Source organism: Lontra canadensis, unplaced genomic scaffold, assembly GCF_010015895.1.
Source record: "Lontra canadensis isolate GAN:19392208 unplaced genomic scaffold, GSC_riverotter_1.0 scaffold84, whole genome shotgun sequence".
Taxonomy (NCBI): Eukaryota; Metazoa; Chordata; class Mammalia; order Carnivora; family Mustelidae; genus Lontra; species Lontra canadensis.
Genome location: NW_022631078.1, coordinates 48,857 through 69,524, shown reverse-complemented (window position 1 = coordinate 69,524; position 20,668 = coordinate 48,857). Strand labels below are relative to the sequence as shown.

At 57.9% G+C, this 20,668-nt stretch overlaps 1 protein-coding gene across 4 annotated transcripts in view; it reads left to right on the top strand.

The window, feature by feature from the left end:
- The window catches only part of SHANK3 (SH3 and multiple ankyrin repeat domains 3), a 50,021-nt gene that overhangs the window by 15,652 nt on the left and 13,701 nt on the right, over positions 1-20,668 (top strand). For 3 of the 4 annotated variants that reach the window (XM_032882662.1, XM_032882664.1, XM_032882665.1), the window contains exons 11-20: positions 70-272; positions 1,387-1,500; positions 6,653-6,728; positions 7,028-7,110; positions 7,665-7,789; positions 7,890-8,022; positions 8,942-9,022; positions 12,976-12,999; positions 16,685-16,815; positions 17,376-17,460. In XM_032882662.1, coding sequence (XP_032738553.1) covers positions 70-272; positions 1,387-1,500; positions 6,653-6,728; positions 7,028-7,110; positions 7,665-7,789; positions 7,890-8,022; positions 8,942-9,022; positions 12,976-12,999; positions 16,685-16,815; positions 17,376-17,460 — 1,055 coding nt within the window. The remainder of the gene's footprint in view (positions 1-69; positions 273-1,386; positions 1,501-6,652; positions 6,729-7,027; positions 7,111-7,664; positions 7,790-7,889; positions 8,023-8,941; positions 9,023-12,975; positions 13,000-16,684; positions 16,816-17,375; positions 17,461-20,668) is intronic. The other variant, XM_032882663.1, reaches the window with a different exon arrangement.

Genomic DNA, 20,668 nt, shown 5'->3' with positions numbered 1-20,668 from the left:
CCCGGGCGCCGGCTTCGCGTGCCCGCTGCCCCCCGGCATCGCGTCCGTCACCTACGTGTTCGTCTACAGCCCGAGCGGGCCCGGCGGCCCCGGCGGCCCCGGCCCCGCGCCCGGCCCCGGCCCGGCGCCCCCCGCGCCCCCCGCGCCACCGCCCCGGGGCCCGAAGCGGAAACTTTACAGCGCCGTCCCCGGCCGCAAGTTCATCGCCGTGAAGGCGCACAGCCCGCAGGGCGAGGGCGAGATCCCGCTGCACCGCGGCGAGGCCGTGAAGGGTGAGGGGGGTACGGGGGGGCGGGGTCGCGGGGCGCGCGGGCGGGCACCCCTCCCGGGAACACGATTGGGGTCCTCCGCGATCGTGGAAGGGCCAATGCCATTTTCGGGGTCTCTGTCGTTGGGGGCATCTCTGGAACTCTGAGCCGCTGTGGTCATTATGGGATGCATCTGCCCCTGGGGGATTCCTTGTGTCACGGTGAAGGGCTCTGTGTCAGGGAGGGGTGTCTGTCTTTACGGGGGTCCTGTCATGTGGGTCCCTCTCGGTCTTCTGCCACTGTGGGTTCCCTGTTGTCACCATAGAGGTTCTTCTCATCATGGGGGTGTTTTTGTGTCACGATGGAGGTTGGTGTTATTGGGGTTCTGTGGATTTGAAGGACCCTATCCCATCAGGGACCTTCCTCCAATTATGGGATTCCCGTGTCACTTCTGGGACTTATTCATTGGAAACCCTTGTGATATGTGGGGACCCTGTCCCAATGTGGGGGATATCTGTGACAATTATGTGAGTGCCTGTGTATTATGAAGGTTTCTGTCACTGACGTTTTCTGTGTTCTGGGGAGTTCCTGTGCCATGACAAGCTCCTCTCATTATGGGGCCTCTGTCATTTTTGGGGTCCTAAGCTCATGGGTGCCCTACGTCCATGGGATCCTGAGAAGGAGACAGCTGTGAAGTCAACCCTCCTTTGGGCTGTTGTGTGGCCTAACCTCTTGGCCACAGCACAATGACCCTGAGCTTTTGGCAGTGACCCCTGGGGTGGGCAACAGAGCAAGGATGGGGTTGGTTCAAGAGGTGGGAGGAGAGGGGTCAACTGGGAGGACAGGAGCAGGCTTGTGGCCCCTGCCTCTGCCTGATGTCCCCCCTCGAGTGTGTCCATCTGTGTGTCTCTCTGTCCTCCACATGCCTCTCCGGTGCTGTGTCCATCTGTTCATTTCTGTCATCTGTGTGGATCCCAAAATCTTCCCAGGGAAAAAGCCAGGAGGCTGAAGGAAGGGAAGGGATGAGAAGGAGTGAAGGAGGGGGGCGGTGGGCAGACCCTGAGCCTGCGGTGATGGGTGGGGTGATCCCTGGGTGTCCTGCAGTGCCCTGACAGCTGTCTGGCTTCTGTCCCTCCAGTGCTCAGCATTGGGGAGGGCGGTTTCTGGGAGGGGACCGTGAAAGGCCGCACGGGCTGGTTCCCGGCCGACTGCGTGGAGGAGGTCCAGATGAGACAGTATGACACGCGGCACGGTGAGTGACCCCACGCCCCTGAGCAGCTCCGAGGGGCACCGCCCTTTGCTCCCCTTTGGTCATGCTCAGAGCTAAATACATGGATATTCACAGAGAAAAGCCTAGAGTAAACTCAAAGACACATTGAAAGTGGACACAAACTCATGTACATGACAGACACAGCGTGCACACCGCATGTGTACTTGTGGGTGCACGTGGGTGTTTCACAGCCATACATGGGACCCGCTCACGGGACACACAGTATCATGGTGCCTCTCTCTGTGACCCCACACGTGACTCCCTGTGACCCCATAATCCACACCCCCCCCCCCAGCATGGGCCTCACAGAAATCCTGGGTGTTTGGAGTGTGAGATCCCTGTGTGGCTAGCAGACAAGTAAAGAGGTCAGGATGAGAAAAGAGGCGTCATTCCAAAGTGGACAGATTGTCCAAGTGGACAGTGCAGGGAGGCCTGGGCCAACCAAGAGGAAATGAGGCCAGTGGGGCCCAGAGGGGATGTTGTGGGTGCCTTGGGGCCAGGATGGTCTGAGGGCAGCAGGTGGGGCATGGCTGCAGCCTTCTCCTGGAGGGAGGATGTAAGGGCAAAGCTGCAGTTTCTAAGGCTGGGGAGCAGCTGTAGTCGGACCTTGCCGACTGCCTGGGCCTCCAGAAAGGAGCCTTCTGGGTGTTGGGATCCGAGGACCACCTGCCAGTAGTGAGTAGTGGCTGCCCTTTTTGGAGCTCCCAGGCCAGGTCTGGCCGTGTGTCTGCAGTGAGTACTCAGGGCTTCTAGGAGGGCCCCAGACCCGTGAGTGTTCTTTCTGCCTTGGAGGTCTGGTGTCACACAGGGAGCCCCCACCTGAGTGGTGACCAGTGGTAGTTAGCCGTGGCGTGTCTAGACCGAGGGTGCCCACGTCCCTCCCTCTGCACATGGAGGGCTTGGGCCCAGGGCTGTTGGTTGAGGGTTTCCCAAGAGGAGCCAAGCCCTGTGTATCCTGGACCTCTGCTCCATGTGGAGTGTGGCCATGGCCTGGCGAAGCAGGAGCGGCTGCTGACCTCCCGAGCAGGTGCCCCTCCTCCTTACTTGACCTTTCCCTGTCTTGCCCTGATGGCTCTCCTGGCGGCGGGGAGCGTGGAAGGGATACCCACCCCCTGTTTTCTGCCTCTGGAGGGTAGGTAGGCAGTGTGTCCAGGTGCAGAATGATTTCATAGGTCTGGGTCCTGGTACCAACTTCATGGAGGGAGGTGGGGAAGAAGGGGCCTCTGGATTCGTTGAATCGGGACTGGGCCCTGTGCTGCCCCGAGGGAGGGCAGTAAGGTCTCTGGTGTGAGAACTGTGTGGCTCCAGAAGCTGAGTTTGAAGCTGGGATTTGAGAGCAGCAAATCTCGATAATGTGTTCGATGTACACTGGGCCTTGTGTTAGGAGCGGGGTCACGGAGGCCAGCTGTCTGCCTAGAGAGGGGCAGGTGTGCACAGCAGTGACAGCTGGTATGTTGGAGTGTTCCTGTACCTGCGGGGTGGGGGGAGCACAAGGAAGCCCCCTGGGGTTGGCCGGGAGGAATCGGAGAGCAGCCTTGCAGGACCGCTGGAAGGCCGCTAGGTGGTCAGCTGCTGGGGCCGGGGCAGAGCCTGTCCGCTGGGGCACGGCCTGGTGTTCCAGATCTGCATGCGCTGGGATCTGGCATGCTGGGATCTAGCTGGGATCTGGTGTGCTGGGATCTGGCGTGCTGGGATCTGGCATACTCCTAGCCGCGTCAGGATGTCCGGTGTATGTTTAGCACTTTTACATAAGAGAATTCTCCGACTTGTCGCACAGGTCTGGGAGGTGTGCAGTTCCTAGTTCCTCTCTAGGAAGGCAGAGTCTGGTGTGTGCTGTGGGCAGGGCCTGTGGGGTCTGTGCTGGAGCTGCTGTGCCTCAGGGGCTCTGAGTGGGTGAAGCTCGGGTGTGCATGGAGCAGTGGCAGGGCTGGGGTGGGGGCGTGAGGCTGGTCAGGGGGCCGTGGGCCCAGGTGGAAGAGCTTTGCAGCTTGTGGCAGGGCTGCAGGAGACTGGGGTGCGCTGTCTTGATGGTGCAGGCCATTTAGGGTTGGGGCAAAGGCCCAGGCCAGACAGAGTGAGGAGGTAGAGAGGGCTGCGGCGGGGGGCTGGGGCTCTGGGGATGGGAGAGTGCGAGGGGTCCCCTGGAGAGGTAGCTGCAGGCCTCGGGACGAGGGCAGGGCTGCTAGACCAGGGTGGATCTGTTGTGTGTCAGCTGAAAGAGTGTCAGATGGTACTGGCCTACGGAGCCCTTTCCTGGGTGGGGAGGGGGCACGTGGCCCTCGGGGCTGCCTGCTGGCAAGGGGTAGGAGTAATTGCTGTCCTCAGCCCAAGTCCTAGCCGCCAGCTACTCTGGGCGTATCGTGTCTAATCTGGGACCCAGGGGCTAAGTTCTGCCAGAGGCCAGAGGGCAGCCCAGGAATGGGAACCCGCTTCCAACAGGCCCAGATCCAGAGAAAGATCTGCCTTTGAGACTGGAGTGGGGACAGAGATGGACTTAGAGGCCAAGAAGGGGACACTGTGCCAGCATGCACGGGCCGGCTGATGCCCAGGGTCATCAGACACTGCCCCTCCCAGGGCCCTGGCTGGAGCAGGACGGGTGAAAGGGGCAGCTGCAGGCAGAACGCTGAGAAGTGAGGGAAGTCCTGTGTGCACAGAGGGGTATTTAGGATACCTGGAAGGCTCTGGCCAGGTCCCCCCCTCCCCTTGCCCCTTCCTCCTTCCCTCCTCCCCCTCCTTTCCTCTCTTCCTCTCTTTGCTGTTCTTGGGGGGTCATGCTGTGTGTTTTCACTTCAGCTGGCTTCTATGTGTCTGATTAATAAAACTGGAAAATGAATTTGTGTTATGTAATAAATACAATTTGACAAAATCTAAAACCTGGAGGCTAATGAACTGTGGTTTGAGGGGTCCTTCAGCAGGCGCTGTGATCATTTAGAAGTGGGGTTAGTTTGGAGAAGGGTGTGACAGAGGCAACAAGGGGTCGGATGCGTTCCCCCCCACCCCCCGAGCAATGATGAGGCCTGGCCTGCTCTGGCCTTGGGAGCGGCAGGATGGTGGGTGCAGGTGTGTGACAGGCGCTGTGTGGGAAGAGGAGAGAAGGGAGCAGATGAGCTGCTGGGAGGGTTCGGGTGATAAAGGCCATCGGAACCTAGAGGACCCTCCAAGTAGAATTTTCCGACAAGGAGAGGCTCCAAGGGGTCTGTCGACTTACCGAGAATCATGTTAGTGGCAGGACCCTGAAAGTGAGACCAGTACTTTTGCCAACAGCTGTGTCTTCTGATGTTAACAGGAATTCTTTCCTTTTTTCCGTCTAGCCACCACTCCGTCTACTCTTGTGTCCGTCTATCCCTTGACTTGCTCACCTTTCCTGCCATTCGTCTACTGTCCTGCCAACCCAGCCAGCCCACCCCTCTCTCCGTGTATCCGTCTACCCACCCATCTATCCGTCTACCCACCCATCTATCCATGGACTGATCAGTGCGTCCCTCCGTCTACCATTCTGGCTGTCTCCCCCCCCCCACCCACCCAGCCACCGACCCGTCCGTTGGCCCATCTGCTGCCCTTCGATCCATGCCCGCCCTTCCAGCCCATTCTCTTTCCCTCCATCCACTTCTTCATCCATTTACCTTTGATCAAATCTGTTTTTCTATCTATATCTTGTTCTGTCTGTCCATCTGTCCCCCACCCGTCTATCCTTCCAGTTGGCATTTAGAGGGTCTGTTATGTGCCAGGCACTGTACGAGGTGCTGGAATCGTAGAAATGCATGAGATGTGGTCCTTACCCAGGAGGAACTCACAGTCAGTCCTGGCTTCTGTTTCTGATCTAGTTTCCTCTCCCTCCCTCCCTCTGCCCCAGCTGTACAAGCTGCTTGCTGTCCCTTGAGCACCCCAAGCCAGTCCTGCCAGGTGGGCTTTGCCCTGTGGGCCCCTGCTGCCAGGAGGCCCTTCACCCAGAGCCCTCGGACCGCTCCCTGACGTTCTGGGCCTCTCCTCAACTGCCCCTTCCTGATGAGCCTTCACGTGACCACCCTGGGACTGCAAACTTTCTCTGAGCCCTGTCCTGCTTGCTTCTCTCCTAACATCAGCCGTCATTTGACCTGTCACACACATACCGTTTCCTGTCTTTCTGTTCTCTTTCTTCAAGTAGATGGTAAACTCTGGGGCGGGGGGGCTCTGTCCTGCTCTGTGCTATTTCCTCAGAGTCCAAGACGAATAGTGCTTGGTACACAGTAGGTACTCCCTAAATACTTGTTGAATGAATGAATGAATCTCGAGAAATGCTGGATGATGGGGCATGACAGAGGAGCTGTGGCTGAGATGTGAGCTGTGGCAGAGCTGTCTTGGGGTCCTTGGGGGTCCTGGAGAGCTGGAAGCTGGGGGGGCAGGAGTGGGGGTGAGGTGCAGGAGGGTCTTACTTCCAGGAAGCTGGACGAGAAAGCCCGGAGCAGTGGAGTGGCTGCAGGTGTGGGCTGGAACCTGCGGGCGTGCAGGAGATCGGTGAGGCCGTGGTGGGGCAGCAGGGGGACAGCTGGCCAGCCCTGTGACGGCTGTGATGGACTTTGCGGTCGAGAGTACAGGTGGCGACAAGGCTCTGTGGGGTGCAGTGACATCAGGAAGGGGCCTCAGCCCCACAGGGACCTTCTGCCCACTCAGAAGCAGGCTCTGGAGGAAGGGACCCTGGGAGGCTGAGTGTCTGGGGGCTCTTGTGAGGCTTTCAGTGAGGACCTGACGACCCTTCCTGCCAGCGTGTGTCGCCTATAGTGCGACACGCCTGTAGCAACACAGCACTTACACGTGACTCCAGGTCACACACGTATGCCTACACAGGGACACGCCTTCTTTGCTCTCAGCCTCGGGGCTTGCCAACTTTTTCTGAAGGCGGCCCTGGCCTTGCCCTGTCTGCTGTGTGCAGCCCCTCAGGAGAGAAATGAGCTGAAGCTTCTCCCCTTTATGGACCCTGACCCCCCAAGGCCAGGGTTTCCAACATGGTTCCCTCAGCCTTCTCACCTTAGGGCCATGGGGCCCCCACTTCCACAGGGGGGTGTGCACGTGGGCAGAGGCTGGTGACCAGCATGGTTGAGGGGCAGTGCGGGTCAGCTGGAGGACGTGGCCCTCCATCTGCTGACACTTCCCTCAGAAACCCGGGAAGACCGGACCAAGCGCCTTTTCCGTCACTACACAGTGGGCTCCTACGACAGCCTCACTTCTCACAGGTACGGGTGGAGGGGGCGGGGCGGGTGGGCAAGGGTAGGTGTGCATGCGGGTAGGACGTCAAATACGGAGGGAGGACGAAAGCTGGTCGCGGAGGCCTGGGGGTGAAGAGGGCAGAGGAGGGGAGGTGATCCCCAGCCCACCTTTGCCTTCTGCCTTCTGCCTTCCTGTGTCTGTCCGGGGACACCTTCCCGGGGTGGGCTGTGCCTGTCGGGTCCTGTCTGGGGCACATCTGGGGTCCACTTGCTAGCTGTGCTCTCTGGCGGGGCTCTCCTCACCCCTCCCTGCTTTCCTCCGCCAGTGATTATGTCATTGACGACAAGGTGGCCGTCCTTCAGAAACGGGACCATGAGGGCTTTGGTTTTGTGCTCCGGGGAGCAAAAGGTAATGGGGGGTGGGCGGCACTGCGAGCGAGCGTGTGGAGCCAGGGTGTCAGGCCGGCAGGGGTGGCACCCTGCTCGAGGTGTTTCTTACCTCTGTTCCTCCTCGCTGCTCTCCTTCCTGCCTCCCCACTACCCCACAGCTTCGCTGCTATCCCTCACCCCTGCCCCATCCGTTGCCCCTGCCTCCCCCACTCTCTCTCCCTGCTCCTTTGGCCCCATCCCCCTGTCTTGCCCCTGACCCTCTCTTCTTCTGGCCCCACCCTGCCTTGCTCCCGTGCTCTGACTGTCCTTGGTTTGGAACGTCCCAGTCCAAGGCAGTAGTCTCTCCTCTTCGCCCTGTTGATTTCCGAGATCTCTGCTGGAGCGTGTCTGTTGGACCGGGAGCCCTCTCTGGTGGGGCTGAGGGCGGGTCTCCACCCTGGGCAGCTCCCGGGCACCCTGCCTCAGTCGTCTCTGGCTCAGCGTGTTGAACCCCTTGTGGGAGGCTGCCGCGTGCCAGCTGCTTCCGCCGGGACCGTGCCAGTGAGGCACCTTCCTAACTGCTTCCCCCCGCAGCGGAGACCCCCATCGAGGAGTTCACACCCACGCCGGCCTTCCCTGCGCTCCAGTACCTCGAGTCGGTGGATGTGGAGGGTGTGGCCTGGAGGGCCGGGCTGCGCACTGGAGACTTCCTCATCGAGGTGAGGCTGGGCCTTACCTGTGGGGCCAGGCGGGGTGCTGACCTCGAGTCCCCAGGAGGACCCACGGGGAACGCCCCTACCACCCACCCGTCTGTCCCAGGTCAACGGGGTGAACGTGGTGAAGGTTGGGCACAAGCAGGTCGTGGCCCTGATCCGCCAGGGCGGGAACCGCCTCGTCATGAAGGTTGTGTCTGTGACAAGGAAGCCGGAAGAAGATGGGGCTCGGCGCAGAGGTGAGGGGCCGGGCTTCAGACCTGAGATCCTTGACCCCAGGCCCTGGTTCCCCTCTCCACCCCCTGGCCCCAGACTGTTGACGTCAGATGCCTAAACGTAGGTGAAGTGTCCAACCTTTAAGGCCCCGGGGTGCCTTCCCAGTCCCCGATGTCAGACTGCCAACCCTGGCCCCCCAGCCTCTGACCCCTGACCCCAGGTCGCCCCCTCAGATCCCCACCCCCTCCTTCCCGGCGTCCCCCCAGCCCCTGGCGTGGAAGAACCCTCCTTCCCCACACTGCCAGCAGCTGCCTGGAGGCCGGGGTTGCCATAGCAACTGTGAGGTTGACGCTGCCGCCGCTTATTGTCGGAGGGAAGGGGGAGGCGGCACCTGAGGGAAGAGGAAAAGCGTCTTCTCCCCGCGACGTCGCGGCACAGCCTGGGCCCAGGAGGCTTTGCCAGCTTGGGCCAGCCCAGCCCAGGTCCCGGTTCGGCTGACCACAGCCTGGTCCCCCGAGGGGCAGTGGCCTCCAGGGCCTGGGGGGATCCCTGGAGCTGCAGGAGCCCAGCCTGCCGGGAGACCCCTCCCAGCCCCCACCTCATGGCTCCCGTGCCCCCCCGGCTCGGCGCTCGGAGTCTCCAGGGTGGGCACCCAGGCAGGAGCTGGCCGGCGCCGTGACCCCTGCTGGGGTGCTTGACCACCTGGCTCCCGAGGCCCCAGCTCCCCTGGCCCCCGCCGGGCCCTCACCACCCCCTAAGCTCCCAGCGCCATGAAGAAGTTTGCATCCAGCCGCAGCCTGAACAAGATCCTGGCACAGTGCGACTCGTCGTCCCGGGAGTACGAGGAGATCCAGGCGGTGGAGCGCAAGTGGCACCTGCACCTGGCCACCCCGCGCTGCCTGCCGCTGGACAGGAGGGCCAAGGCCTCCCTCTTCTTTGCAGCCCCACCGCCCCCCAAGAGGGCCCCCAGCACCACGCTGACCCTGCGCTCCAAGTCCATGACGGCCGAGCTCGAGGAACTGGGTGAGCAGCGGGGGAGCACAGCGGGCAGACAGCCCCAGTGGGAAGCCAGGCAGTGTGAGCTGGTGCCTGAGCTGGGCAGGGACAGAGGGGAGGAAGGACAGACCGACACACTTGCGAGGGTCAGAGGGAAGGGGGTGGGTGCTGAAGCGCTGGGCAGGGGGATGACACGTGGCTGGCACGAGGGCTGGAGACTGACCGGGAGCCGACTGGGACAGATGGTCAGGGAGCAGGACCTGGCCTTCCAGTGGGTCTGCGTGCATGTGCCCCTGCTGCCTCCGGCCGGACTCGACCGCTTCATTTCCTCTGGGGTGGGAAGAGCAGGAGTCAGGGGACCTGGGCTCCCTCTGGGCTCTGCTGGCACCGGCTGTGTGGCCTTTTGCTTCTTGCTGCCCACTTAGTCCCTGTTCACTTGTGAGTTAAGCAGGGGTTACAGTGAGCCGCTGACCTGATGGGGCCATGCGAACATCACCAGTGTGAGGATGGGATAGGCCCTCGTGAGCTACAGGAGGTGAAGAAGAGTGTGTCAGGCCTTTGATGGGGCATGATCCCAGAATGACCCCCAGTAGCCTCATTGTGGGCCTGTCTAGTTACATGTGACCCTTAATAGCCCCATCATAGGCATGTCCCGATATGCAGGACTGCTCACATGCTCTGTCTTCCTGTAATTTGAACCCAGCGCTAGTCCCAGACTTGACTAGGGCTCTAGCTGTGGAAAGAATGCCAACTCTGGTCCTAGGCTGGCTTTTGACCTCGTCCTGGCCGCAGGAAAGGCCTTGGTCCTAGTTCTAGACTGACCCTCAGCCCTGGCTTCAGGCTTTGTTCTTCCACAGCCATAGAAAGAACACTTACCTGTCCCCCCACATTATTGCTGACCTTACTAATAGAGTGATCCTTGACCTCATCCTGGCCACACGTTGAGCCACCCTCCTTCCACGCAGGTGCTCTTGTCTGCATTGTAGGAGGAGGACAGTCACCAAGATAGACCAGGCTGATGTGCTCATACTTTTCTTCCCCATAAATACCCTGAATAAAGTAAAAGTCAAAAATAGATAGCCAACTCAAAACAAAGGAGGAGGAATTTCCCAGGTCTCAAGAAATAGAGGAATCAGTGAAGAAAATGAGAGGAAGCTGCCGATGCTTCTATCGTCCAGGAGGGCTGGGGACAGTATATAGACCCCGAGGGCAGGGCTTGGGGCTCTGATGCTTCCACAAAGCCGAGAGATGGGGCTGTGGACCCATGAGAAGTGGGAAATTTAGAACCAAGCCCAGGGGCTGGCATTAGCATCAAAAGAACTGGAAATTACAGAAGAATAAGTAAGACACAAAATGAGGTGTTTAAATACGAAGTTTAAAGAAGTAACAGAATTCATAAAAGCCCTTTATGACAGCCCATAAAGGACCATATTTCCTACTCCTCCGGGGCGGGGGGAGGAATAAGCAGGTTTTAAAAGGATCCCTAAAGAGCTGTTACTGAAAGAAAATGTATAGTCACTGAGATTAAAAAAATCTATGAGTGGGATAAGCAGTACACTAGATTCAGCTGAAGAGAGAAACAGCGAATTAGAAGATAATTCTGAGGAAATTACCCAAAATGCACACAGAAAGATAGGGAGAAGTGAACTATCAAAGGAAATATGAGAGATAATGGAGGACAAGTGAGAAGATCCCGGTATGATGAGAGTTCTAGAGGAAAAGAACTAACTGATTGGAAAGAGGCAATATTTGAAGAGTAAATGGCTAAGAATTTTCTGAAATTGAACAAGGACATGAAATTCCATTTTGAAGAAGTGTAAGTTCCAAACGAGGAAATAAAGATGAGTCTGCATCTAGACCTATCACACTAAAACTTCATGACATCATAGACAAAGACAGATCTTAACTACCAAAGTAGCTGGATGACTTAGAAAGGAACAACACCAGAGTTGTCATCAGCAGCAGTAGCAGATGCTAGAAGACAATGGAAAAATAAAAGTCTTGCACCAAAATGCTTTTCCCCCTAGAATTCTGTACTTAGCTAAACCTGCTCATTGAAGACTGAGGTGGAGAAACCAGCAGACTTCTGGCCCCAGGGTCACAAGGGTCCAAAACTTATCACGGGGAGCTGATCCGTCTCACTGGTTGAGGGCCCAGACTGATGGATAAACCAGTACCCGTAGGCAGCTGGGTCTGGCTAGACACCAGACCAGGGCTCTTGTGGGTGGGTCCCAGGCAGGCATTTCTTCCAGAGGCTGGCACATAGCCATGTTCAGCTACACGTTCAGAAGGGATCCTCCTAGTTGTGTGTGAAGAGGGGTGTGGGCATCCAGGGGCCAGGGGACTGAGCCCTGTGGAAGCAGAATTGCCTTCTGCTTCCTGGGATGCTTCTGTCTGAAGAAAGCAGTGAGCAGGAGAGCCTCTGGTCTCTGTGCCCTGGTCTGGCTTCTCCTGCTGCTGGGCGGCAGGGCTGTGCTGTACACTCTCATCTTCTCGAGGGGCTCACTGCTGCTGCCTCAGCGCAGCGTGGTTTCCAGCAGTTCGTACCTGAACGGTGGGGGAGGACCCAGGGACAAAGGGAGGAGTGTGGGGGAGGACAAAGGGACAGCTTCGCACAGAGGCTCCATCCACACCGCTGGGTGAGGAGGGGTCATTGCTCTTGTCGAAGCTGGACCCAGACTCTCCCTGTAGCTCCATTTGGAGAAGGAGAAACCCCGCTGCCTCCAGAGGAGCTGTCCCGGGAAGTCAGACCGCGGCTGACCTCTAGGGTTGAGGGGGCCAGGCCAGCATCAGGGTTTCCCCAGGTACCTGAGGATCGTCCCAGGTCTGGTGTTGCGCTTTCCTCAGATAGAAACTGGACCTGTGGGTTTATCGACCGCACGAATGCGCCGGTTCTCGGCCATGGTGCTGAGAAGTGGTAGAGCCCGTTAGGGTGCTGTGGTCTCTTGAGAAGATGACCTGAACACGTGGGAAGAAAGGCAAGTGTGAGGCCTCAGAAAAGGCAGGTGGCACGGGTGGGGACTCACACCCAGACGGTTGCTCGCTGCTCGTGGGTGTTGGGGAGAAGCCAGGTCCTGCAGGAGGGAGAGGAGGTGAGGAGCGCCCTGGTGGGGGATACTGTGAGCAGAGGTGATGCCTGGAAAATGAGGCCCTGAGGTGGCTGGCAGAAACAGGATTGAGAGGAACAGGTTGGGAGAGGAGCCCTCCTCCTCAGTCGGGTGGTGGGAAGAGGGGGAAAAGTGGGACACGCCCAGTGCCCTCCAGCATGGGGGTTCCTTGTGACCACATGTTTGTCTGCTTGAGCCAGAAATGTGCTGGGGCTGCAGAGATCAGTGGAGACGCAGGCCAGGGAGGGCCTGGGCGGGTCCGAGTCCCTCCTGTTGATCTGCTTTCCCATGAGAAGTCTGGAACTTTTGGGTCCCTTTTTCTTTTGTGATGAGAACATCAGGGCAGGAGATGTGCCCGTGTGTGGCCCTGATGGGCCATGGTCTGGTGGAAACACCGTGCATGGGGCACTCAAGACTGAGCACTGCAGCTCTTAGCAGCCTCTGAGCTTGTTTTTGGTGGTGATGAGGCGGTTGTGTCTTTTTTCTGAACAAACAGTTGATTGTGTGGACATGTCCAGATACGTGAGCATGTCTGTGTGTGCATGAGCGCCCTCATGCATGTGTGTGTGTGTTTGTGTGTATGCACGTGCCTGGATTTGCATGCACGCAAATACACGTGCCAGCTTGTGGTGGTTTCCACCTTGAGTTTCAGGCCATGTACTGCATTTGGGCACATTTGCCCAAATTTGGGCACATTTGCCACTGGGGCTGATAGGGAGGTGTAGGCCAGGGGCTGTAGGGGATCTGGGGGGTCCTGGTTGTTGGGAGGGGTGGGAAATGGGGAAGATGGGGACATGGGAGTGGGAAGGGGGCCCAGATGCTGAGGGATGAAGCCTGCCTCTTACCCCCTTTGCTCTGTTTCTTGATTGCAAGCCTCCATTCGGAGAAGGAAAGGGGGTGAGTCTTCTGCTCCGTCCCCAGGCCCCAGCTTTACCTGATCCCTGTCTAGGGAAGTGCTGATGTGTGAAGAGGTTCCATTTCAAGTCAGTGTGGTCTAGAAACCTGGTCTGTACCTTCCTGTTGGCCTTCTTCCTGGGAATCTGGTATGGGCACAGTAGAGGGAGCTAGGGAAGGACAGATGGGGAGTTCCCAGGGGTGTGGCTGTGTGGGGGTGTCCTGGCAGGCAGAGCCGTGGGCTTTGGTGTCTCAGGTGAGTTGGGGTAGGGTGGGGTGTGAAGGCTACTGAGGCAGCCTGGTGAGGCAGAGCTGGGAGGGCCTCCCAGTGGAGGCCATAGCCTGTGTGGTGTCCTGGAGCTAGGTGGGAGAAGGGTTCAGAGTGCTCAGCTGTGGGTCTCCCTAGGGAGCATGGTGACTGGGCCAGTGGGGTCAGCAGCACTGACTGGGTGCTCAGCTCTGGCCCATGTTGCTCCTTTCTGCCCATTTTCTGGGGGCTCCTTGCACCTGGTGTGTGGTTCCCCTTTCTGTGCTGACCTGTTGTGGGGTCAAGCCCAGTGCTGATGATCACCCCTTCGGAGCAGCACTGGGGAGGGAGCTCGGAGCTCCTCTGGCCCATATGTCCCCCTGTTGCTCCCTTCAGGTCTCACCTGTACCCTTTGAGTCTCTTTCCGGTATGTTCTGTGTGTCCAGCCTTGCTGTGAGGAATGTAGCCTCCCTGTGGGGTCAGAGCCTGAGGTCCAGCCTCTGGTGAGATCTCAGGGCCTGGCCTCTGCGAGCCTCCTCCGTCTCTTAAGTGCACAGGGGACTCATTTTTGGCTAAACTGGAGTCAGAGCCAGATGGACGCCTGTGGTGGCTTTGTGGCCCCAGGCAGATGTATCCACACTTTCGTCTGTGTGCCTGGGGCCCACCCTCCCCTCACTCTGGGATCCACAGGGCCTTGCCTGTGCCAGGGCTGTGCTGGCCCTGTCTGTCTGGGCCCCGGCTCTCCACCATGACCTACAGTCTTGCCCTCGGGGCTCTCCCATTGCTCCTTGCCCCAATCAGGTTGGGTGCTTTCCCCAGTGTCTTTCCAGGTGTTGAAACTACGTGTCCTCTAGGAATGCTTTTCTTCACCCTATGAGGCAGATGTACAAGCTATTTCTGGAATATTTTGGCTCTGTCCCTTAGCTCATTAGCGGGGCTCTCAGGGTGCTGGGCTGTGGGCTGCATACTTCTTCCAGTTGGAGGGGAAGTGACGGGCAGGTCATCGCCCCTGGGGCCCTCCTTCCTGCTTGGGTTCTGAGCTGTGTCCCCACTGCGGATGGAATCTTGAGAGCCAGTGTATGTGCGGCTGAGGGGAGGGTGCATTTCCCAAGGCCCCAGACCTGGTTCTTCATGGGCTTCATTTTCTTTCTTTCTTTCTTTTTTTTTTTTTTTTTTTAAAGATTTTTAAATTTTATTTTTTTATTTGACAGAGAGAGAGAGACAGTGAGAGAGGGAATGCAAGCTAGGGGAGCAGGAGAGGGAGAAGCAGGCTCCCCACTGAGCAGGGAACCCGATGTGGGGCTCGATCCCAGGATCCTGGGATCATGACCTGAGCTGAAGGCAGACGCTTAACTGACTGAGCCACCCAGGCGTCCCTTCATTTTCTTTTTTAAGTATCTAAAATACTTTACTGAAGAGTGTATTTTCTAATAATGGTGGATGTTGTTGTCAACCTCACCAGTTTGTAGTTTGCAGAATTCTTGCTTCTTTTCTCTTTTGGAAATAATTTTTGACTGGCCCCCGCCCCCCCCCCCCCCCCCCGCCCTTTTCCAACAACATTTGCTTTGCTGACCTCATGTACGCACTGCTTTGGTTTCTGGGATTGCGTTCTTCCGGACCTAGAGATGCAGCCTCTAAAATCCACAGCTCAGGTGAACTCATGCCCTGTGGAAATGTTTCTTCTCCGTTCGTGTCTTTATGTCTGCGGTTTCTGGATAACACGGTGGTTAAGTCTGATCTCTTACTTGATCTGTGATCTGGAGCGTGTTATCTCTCAGAGCTTCCGTTTCTTCTTGGGTAGAATGAGGATGGTACCAGCATCTTCTCTGTATGGTTTGGAGGAATGAGAGAAGGGTCATGGGAAGCTCTCCTAACCGGAAGTCACCGAGGACCGAACCAAGGGTGGTGATGGTGGGTTCAGCTTCCAAAGGGAAATTCCTTGCTTCCTTACGAAAACAAAGATGACGACCTCTTTCGAGCCCTTTTGGTGGTGATAGGAGCCATGCACAGGACCTGTGAGCTAGTCTGTAGGCGGGTTAGGGTTCTGCTGGTGAGCTGTCCCCTTTGTTGAGCTCCTGTATTTACTCAGGGCCCAGGCTGGACACGCAGCACATTCTGGGAGCCCACAGGCTCTCTGGGGAGATGCGGGGCAGCATGTCTTCAGGGCTCACCCCGAGCCAGGTGGAGGTGTAACACTTCTCACGTGCCAGTTCTTACAGCAGACACTGAAGCAGCGGCTTTTCACGCTTGCTTTATCAGATAAGGAAACTGAGGCACAGAGAGGTTAAGTCAGGACACAGTGGGTACTTGGTGTGGGTCTGGTCTGGGTTGGGGGCCAGCCAGCTGGGAGGAGCTGACTTCTTTCCCCATGGCGCCCGCTGAGTAGGAGGCGTTGGGGCTGATTGTGTCCTCTGATGGGGGTCATTCTGTGTGAGGCCGAGTGTGACCAGACATGTGGTCCTCTAGTCTTGCCAGAGCCTCTAAGGCCTTGGGGATTCAGAGCTTGAGTGATGATGGGGGTGAGGTGGGGCTGCTGTGGGCAGGAGCCGGCCCCCACCCCTCCTGCACCCCACATGCTGACCTGAGTGCCCACCCCAGGCGTCCAGGCTCGGCTGCTCATTCTCGGACACACGTATCTAACAAAATTTCCAAGTCATGGTGATAAGCAAAAACACCACTTGTAAAAACATGAAATAGCTTTAATACAAATAAGCAAACACAGCTTTTCTTTAGGATGGGTTTGAACGCTGCCTGAGGCCTCCTGGTGCCTTTCTCCCTCCCAGTGCCTTCCTCCTGTCTCAGCACCTCTCCCCCAGGGTGGGGCTGCTCTTGGGGGGCGACGGGGTGGGGGGGCAAGGGTCTCTGGTCTCCTAATCTTCATTAGGGCCATTTTTTTTTTAGGTCCCTAGTCTGGGACTGAGAGCTCTGTTTTCAGAAGTCTCCCCTGTTCACTTGTTCTTGACTTACTTGCATCTTCTGTGGGCGCCCGGTGTAGACCAGGGTTTGTCCTGGGTCTGCAGCCCCACGAACAGCTTGTCTCTCAGTGCAGCGGCCCCGACAGACGAGGAACTCCAGGTGCTGAGGAGAAAAGGGAGAGGGCGAAGGGAAACAAATTCAGGACGTCCCCAGGCTCTGAACAGTGCTGTCCCTCCCCGGGTCCTCTCCCCAGTGGTCAGTCAGGCTTTTCCTGGAGTGGGGCTGGAGGGGTGACCCGGCCCAGCTGCTGAGGACAGAGCGGCCACGGGACTCAGATGGGATGCATGTTGCTTGGCTCCCGGTCTCGGGTCTAGAGGAAGGGACGTGGGATGGGCGGGGTCCAGGGGCTCTCTGAGCAGCCCCACGTGGACCAGTCTTTCGGGGAGGAGTCAGCAGTGGGGCTGCACAGGGAAGGAGCCAGTTAGGGTCCGGGTTGCTGAGACGGTGCCTCCCTTGGCTGCGCAGAGAAACTGGATGAGATCCTGGCAGCCGCCACGGAGCCTGCGCTGAGGCCGGACATCGCGGATGCCGACTCCAGAGCTGCCACCGTCAAACAGCGGCCCACAAGTCGGAGGATCACCCCCGCCGAGATCAGTGTAAGTCACCCCAGCAGCTGGGGGGCACGGGTTCAGATCTCCCTGTCCCCCGCTGGTGTGTGTGTGTGCTTCTGGGGTGGAAGCCCGTCATTTGGACCCTCCTCTCCGGGGTGGGGGTGAAGGCTTCTCTGCTCACACGTGGGGAAATCTGAACCCCTAGAATGGCCACAGGTTAACACAAGGCTGGGTGCTCACTGCCCTGGCTGTGGGTCAGTATCTCCTGCACAGTCACACACAGGACCACCTAGAGCACCCCGGCCTTGTGGAGGGTACGAAGCAGTGTGCCCCCTGCCACTGCTCTCACTTGGCATCTTCTGGGCGACTCCTCCAGCCTCGTCCACATCAACCCTATCCGTACTCTATGCCCAGGGCCCCACTGGCTGTGCCCTGCTCCCTGGAGACCTCAGGACCTGGGTCCGAGTCTTAGGACAGGCCCCATCCGCGCTGGCCCCACTGGATTTAGTGCATGGGGTGTTTGACCTCAGGCTGAGGAGGATGGCTGGGGCTGGATGGATAACTGGGAGCCCCAGTGCCTCCATGTAACCCCCCAACTCCCACAGTCTTTGTTTGAGCGCCAGGGCCTCCCAGGCCCAGAAAAGCTGCCCGGCTCCCTGCGGAAGGGGATTCCACGGACCAAGTCTGTAGGTACGGCTGGGCTGGGGGCTGCACGGGGCTGGAAGGAATGGGGCTGGGGCTGGGGTGGATGTGGGGCTGGAGGACACTGTCTCCCCTACTCCTTCTACTGGGGTTTCCAGTTTCCCTCTGAGAACTAGCTCTCCCAAGTCACAGCCTAGGAATCTCCTTGTTTGTGGGCATACATGGGGTCACTCCTTCCCCCAGTCCAGATATACTGTGCCAAAGGAGACCCTTGAGGCTTCCTTACTCCATCCACCTCTCCCCATGCCGTGTGCCCCCACCCGCCGCTCCCCGCCCAGTGTGCCCCCATCCACCACTCCCTGTCCCGTGTGCACACCCCTTCTGCTCCTCTTGTCCTCTGGTGTCACCTTCCTGTGCCTTCCATAGACACCAGCATCCCTGTCCCTGGGTCTTCTATCCTGGTTGCTTCCTCTGTAGCGTGAATATATGTCAGGTTTCTAACCCTAGACTTGCCTTTGAACCTGCCTGCCCCTCGCCCTAGGTATTGCTCTGTATCTCTTTTCTCCTTCACAGCCAGTTTTCTCCAGAAGCCACCTATACGTGCTGTCCCTTGTCCCCAACCTGCTCCTCAGCCTGGGGCAGATTAGCTCTGTCCCTACCTAAAACTGAAATTGCTCCCACTAGTGGGGCACCAGTGGTTCCCAGGGTATTCTTTCCAGTGAACACATGACCAGTCCCTCCAATCTCAGCTGGCATTTGGTCTCTCTGTTCCCTCCTCCATGACACTCACCTTCCCAGGGCTTTAGGACATTTCTCAGTTCTTCCCTCCATTTTCAGGCTGTTCAGTCTTTAATGCCCCCCCGCCCCAAAACACACCCCACTAAGTGTGGGTCCTTTGAAGAGCTATGTCCTTAGTTTCTTTGCCTTCTGCACCTGTCTCCTTGGGACCTCATCATGCCCAGCACTGCTCTCACATCCCCACTTAGCCATCTCTCTTGACCGGGTCATCTCACAAGCCCCACCCACTGCTCATCGCATCTAGGCACCCTCCCCTGCCCAGCTGTGCATCCGTTCACCTACAGACCCATCCACTTGTCCGTCCGTCTGCCCATGTGTGCCCCACCACACCCGTGATCTGTTCACCACCCAAGTAATGCTTACTTAGCACTTACTACAACACTGTTTCCTGCACACTGGCTCATTTAAGACTTCAGTGACCCTGTTGAGGTAATATTATTAATACCTCTGTATTACAGATGAGGAAACAGGTAAAGAGGTAAAATGACTTGCCCAAGGTCACACAGCTGCCTTACCCGTCTTCTGGTAAGATATCAGGCCAGCCCATTGCTCACGCCTGGCCAGTGGGGGCTTTCTGCAGAGTAGACATCTCCCTACGTCCCTCTGGTTGACCCACAGGGGCTCTTCATTGCCTTGGGATCCTGTGGACCGGCTCCAGGTCTCTCCTACTTCATCTGGGAGGCATTTGTTTCCATTTCCCTCTTACCAGGTGTACCAGAATTTGCTATTTCGCACCTGCCCTCACTCTGCCCAGATGGCCCGTCCCTCAGCCTAGCCCAATGCTGGGACTGACTACCATGGGTCCAGATTTCAGTGTCTGCCCTGTAGGATGAGAGCCTCTTGGTGGGGTTCCTCCTGGACCCTCCTGTGCGGACTCCATGAGTGACTGAGAGGGCTTCATCTTCAGTCTCCTGGCCCTGGCCTGCTGCTCGTCACCAACATGTTGGCCGAGGTGTCAGATTCCCAGGGTTTTCCCCCCTTGTGGCCCTGGGCACATGATTTGGTCCTTGAAACTTCAGGGTCCCGATCAGTAACTTCAGGACTCTCGTGCCTGCCTTCAAGGCTGCTCTGAGGCTGACCCAGTGGGCTGTCCTACAGGCACAGGACAGGCAACAGCTGCTGGAATTGTCGGTAGACATAGGCTCTGCGCCCTGAAGCTGGCACACAGTAAATGTTGGAGAAATGCTTGCTGTGTTTGTTGGGCAGGTGTTACCAGATTACCTGAGCTGGTGACAGAACCGATTCCCCGTTTCATCCCAGCCAAGTGACTTGTCTGCACCCTAAGTTAGAATTCGGCACGGCGAATCTGCTTAGGGGAGCTCAGCAGGTGCTGACGTGCAGTACAGTAAGTGCAGTGGGGAGGAGACCTGCAATGAACCCGGCCCCAACGTCCATGTCCAGTGGAGGGGGTGGCAGATTAAAAATGGTGACAACGAATGGGGAACTCAGCCTCCTCGCTGGACACTTCTAGGTGCTCAGTCCTGTGCTGCACGCTTTAAATGGCCCCCGCACAGGGGCCAGCACTCCTCCCGAGGTTAGGGAACTGGTATGTCAGGAGGTTAAGGAACACCAGCTGGTAACCCTAATGCTGGAGTTCGAGCCTCAGTCTTTCCAGGAAGGCCCATCTCTGCTGTGCCTGGGGTCCAAGAGCTGTAGTGCAGGACAAGATGGCAGTAGCTTGGTGTTGGAGGCCTGAGCCAACCAAACCAGTGGCTAAAGGAGGGGGTGGCTGGGAATAGGCAGTCTGCACGGTAGCGAGTTCATAAAAATGTGACCAAGCATGGAGTGAAGCCAGGTGTAGATCCCCAAGGCACTCTGCCAGACACCGTGTGTGTCTGCACGGACAGGCCGTTCATCCGCTCTCCTCAGACCCGGCAAACACTTGCAGCCTAATGGAACACGCCTGCAGCACAGGGGTCCACAGCGTGTCCATTAGGACACCTGGGGGGTCTTGCCAGGTTCTGGTCCGGCAGAGGACAGTGAGGGCCCTGAGCATTCCAGCCCAAGTCTCGCGCAGAGCCTTACTCTGCACATCGAGGCAGACAGAGTGGGTGTCATTTTAAGACTGTTGCTCATGAGATCAGTGAGTTTCAGAGGGGCTCAGAGCCTGGCCTGGGGTCACACAGGCAATAGGGAGTAAAACTCAAATGTGTATCAGGTGCTTAGTCTAAAATTCCATTTTAATTCTTCCTCCTTCCTTTTCACTCAGCGTTACTGAGATTTAACCACGAAGGTTACCACAGTGACTGGGCAGTGTCTCTCAGTCCATCTGGGTCTCTGGGATGGAGCGTCTCTGGGCTTATCTCTTCCCAGAGCACCTTCTCACCTGGGCACCAGCTGTCTTTCTGCCAGATGCATGGCACAGGTGGCCACAGTCGGCTTCCCCTGTGACTACAGTCGTACCACTCCTGCTCTGGGAGCGTGTCCCCCTAATTTTTGACCTTCTCCCTTCCTCCCA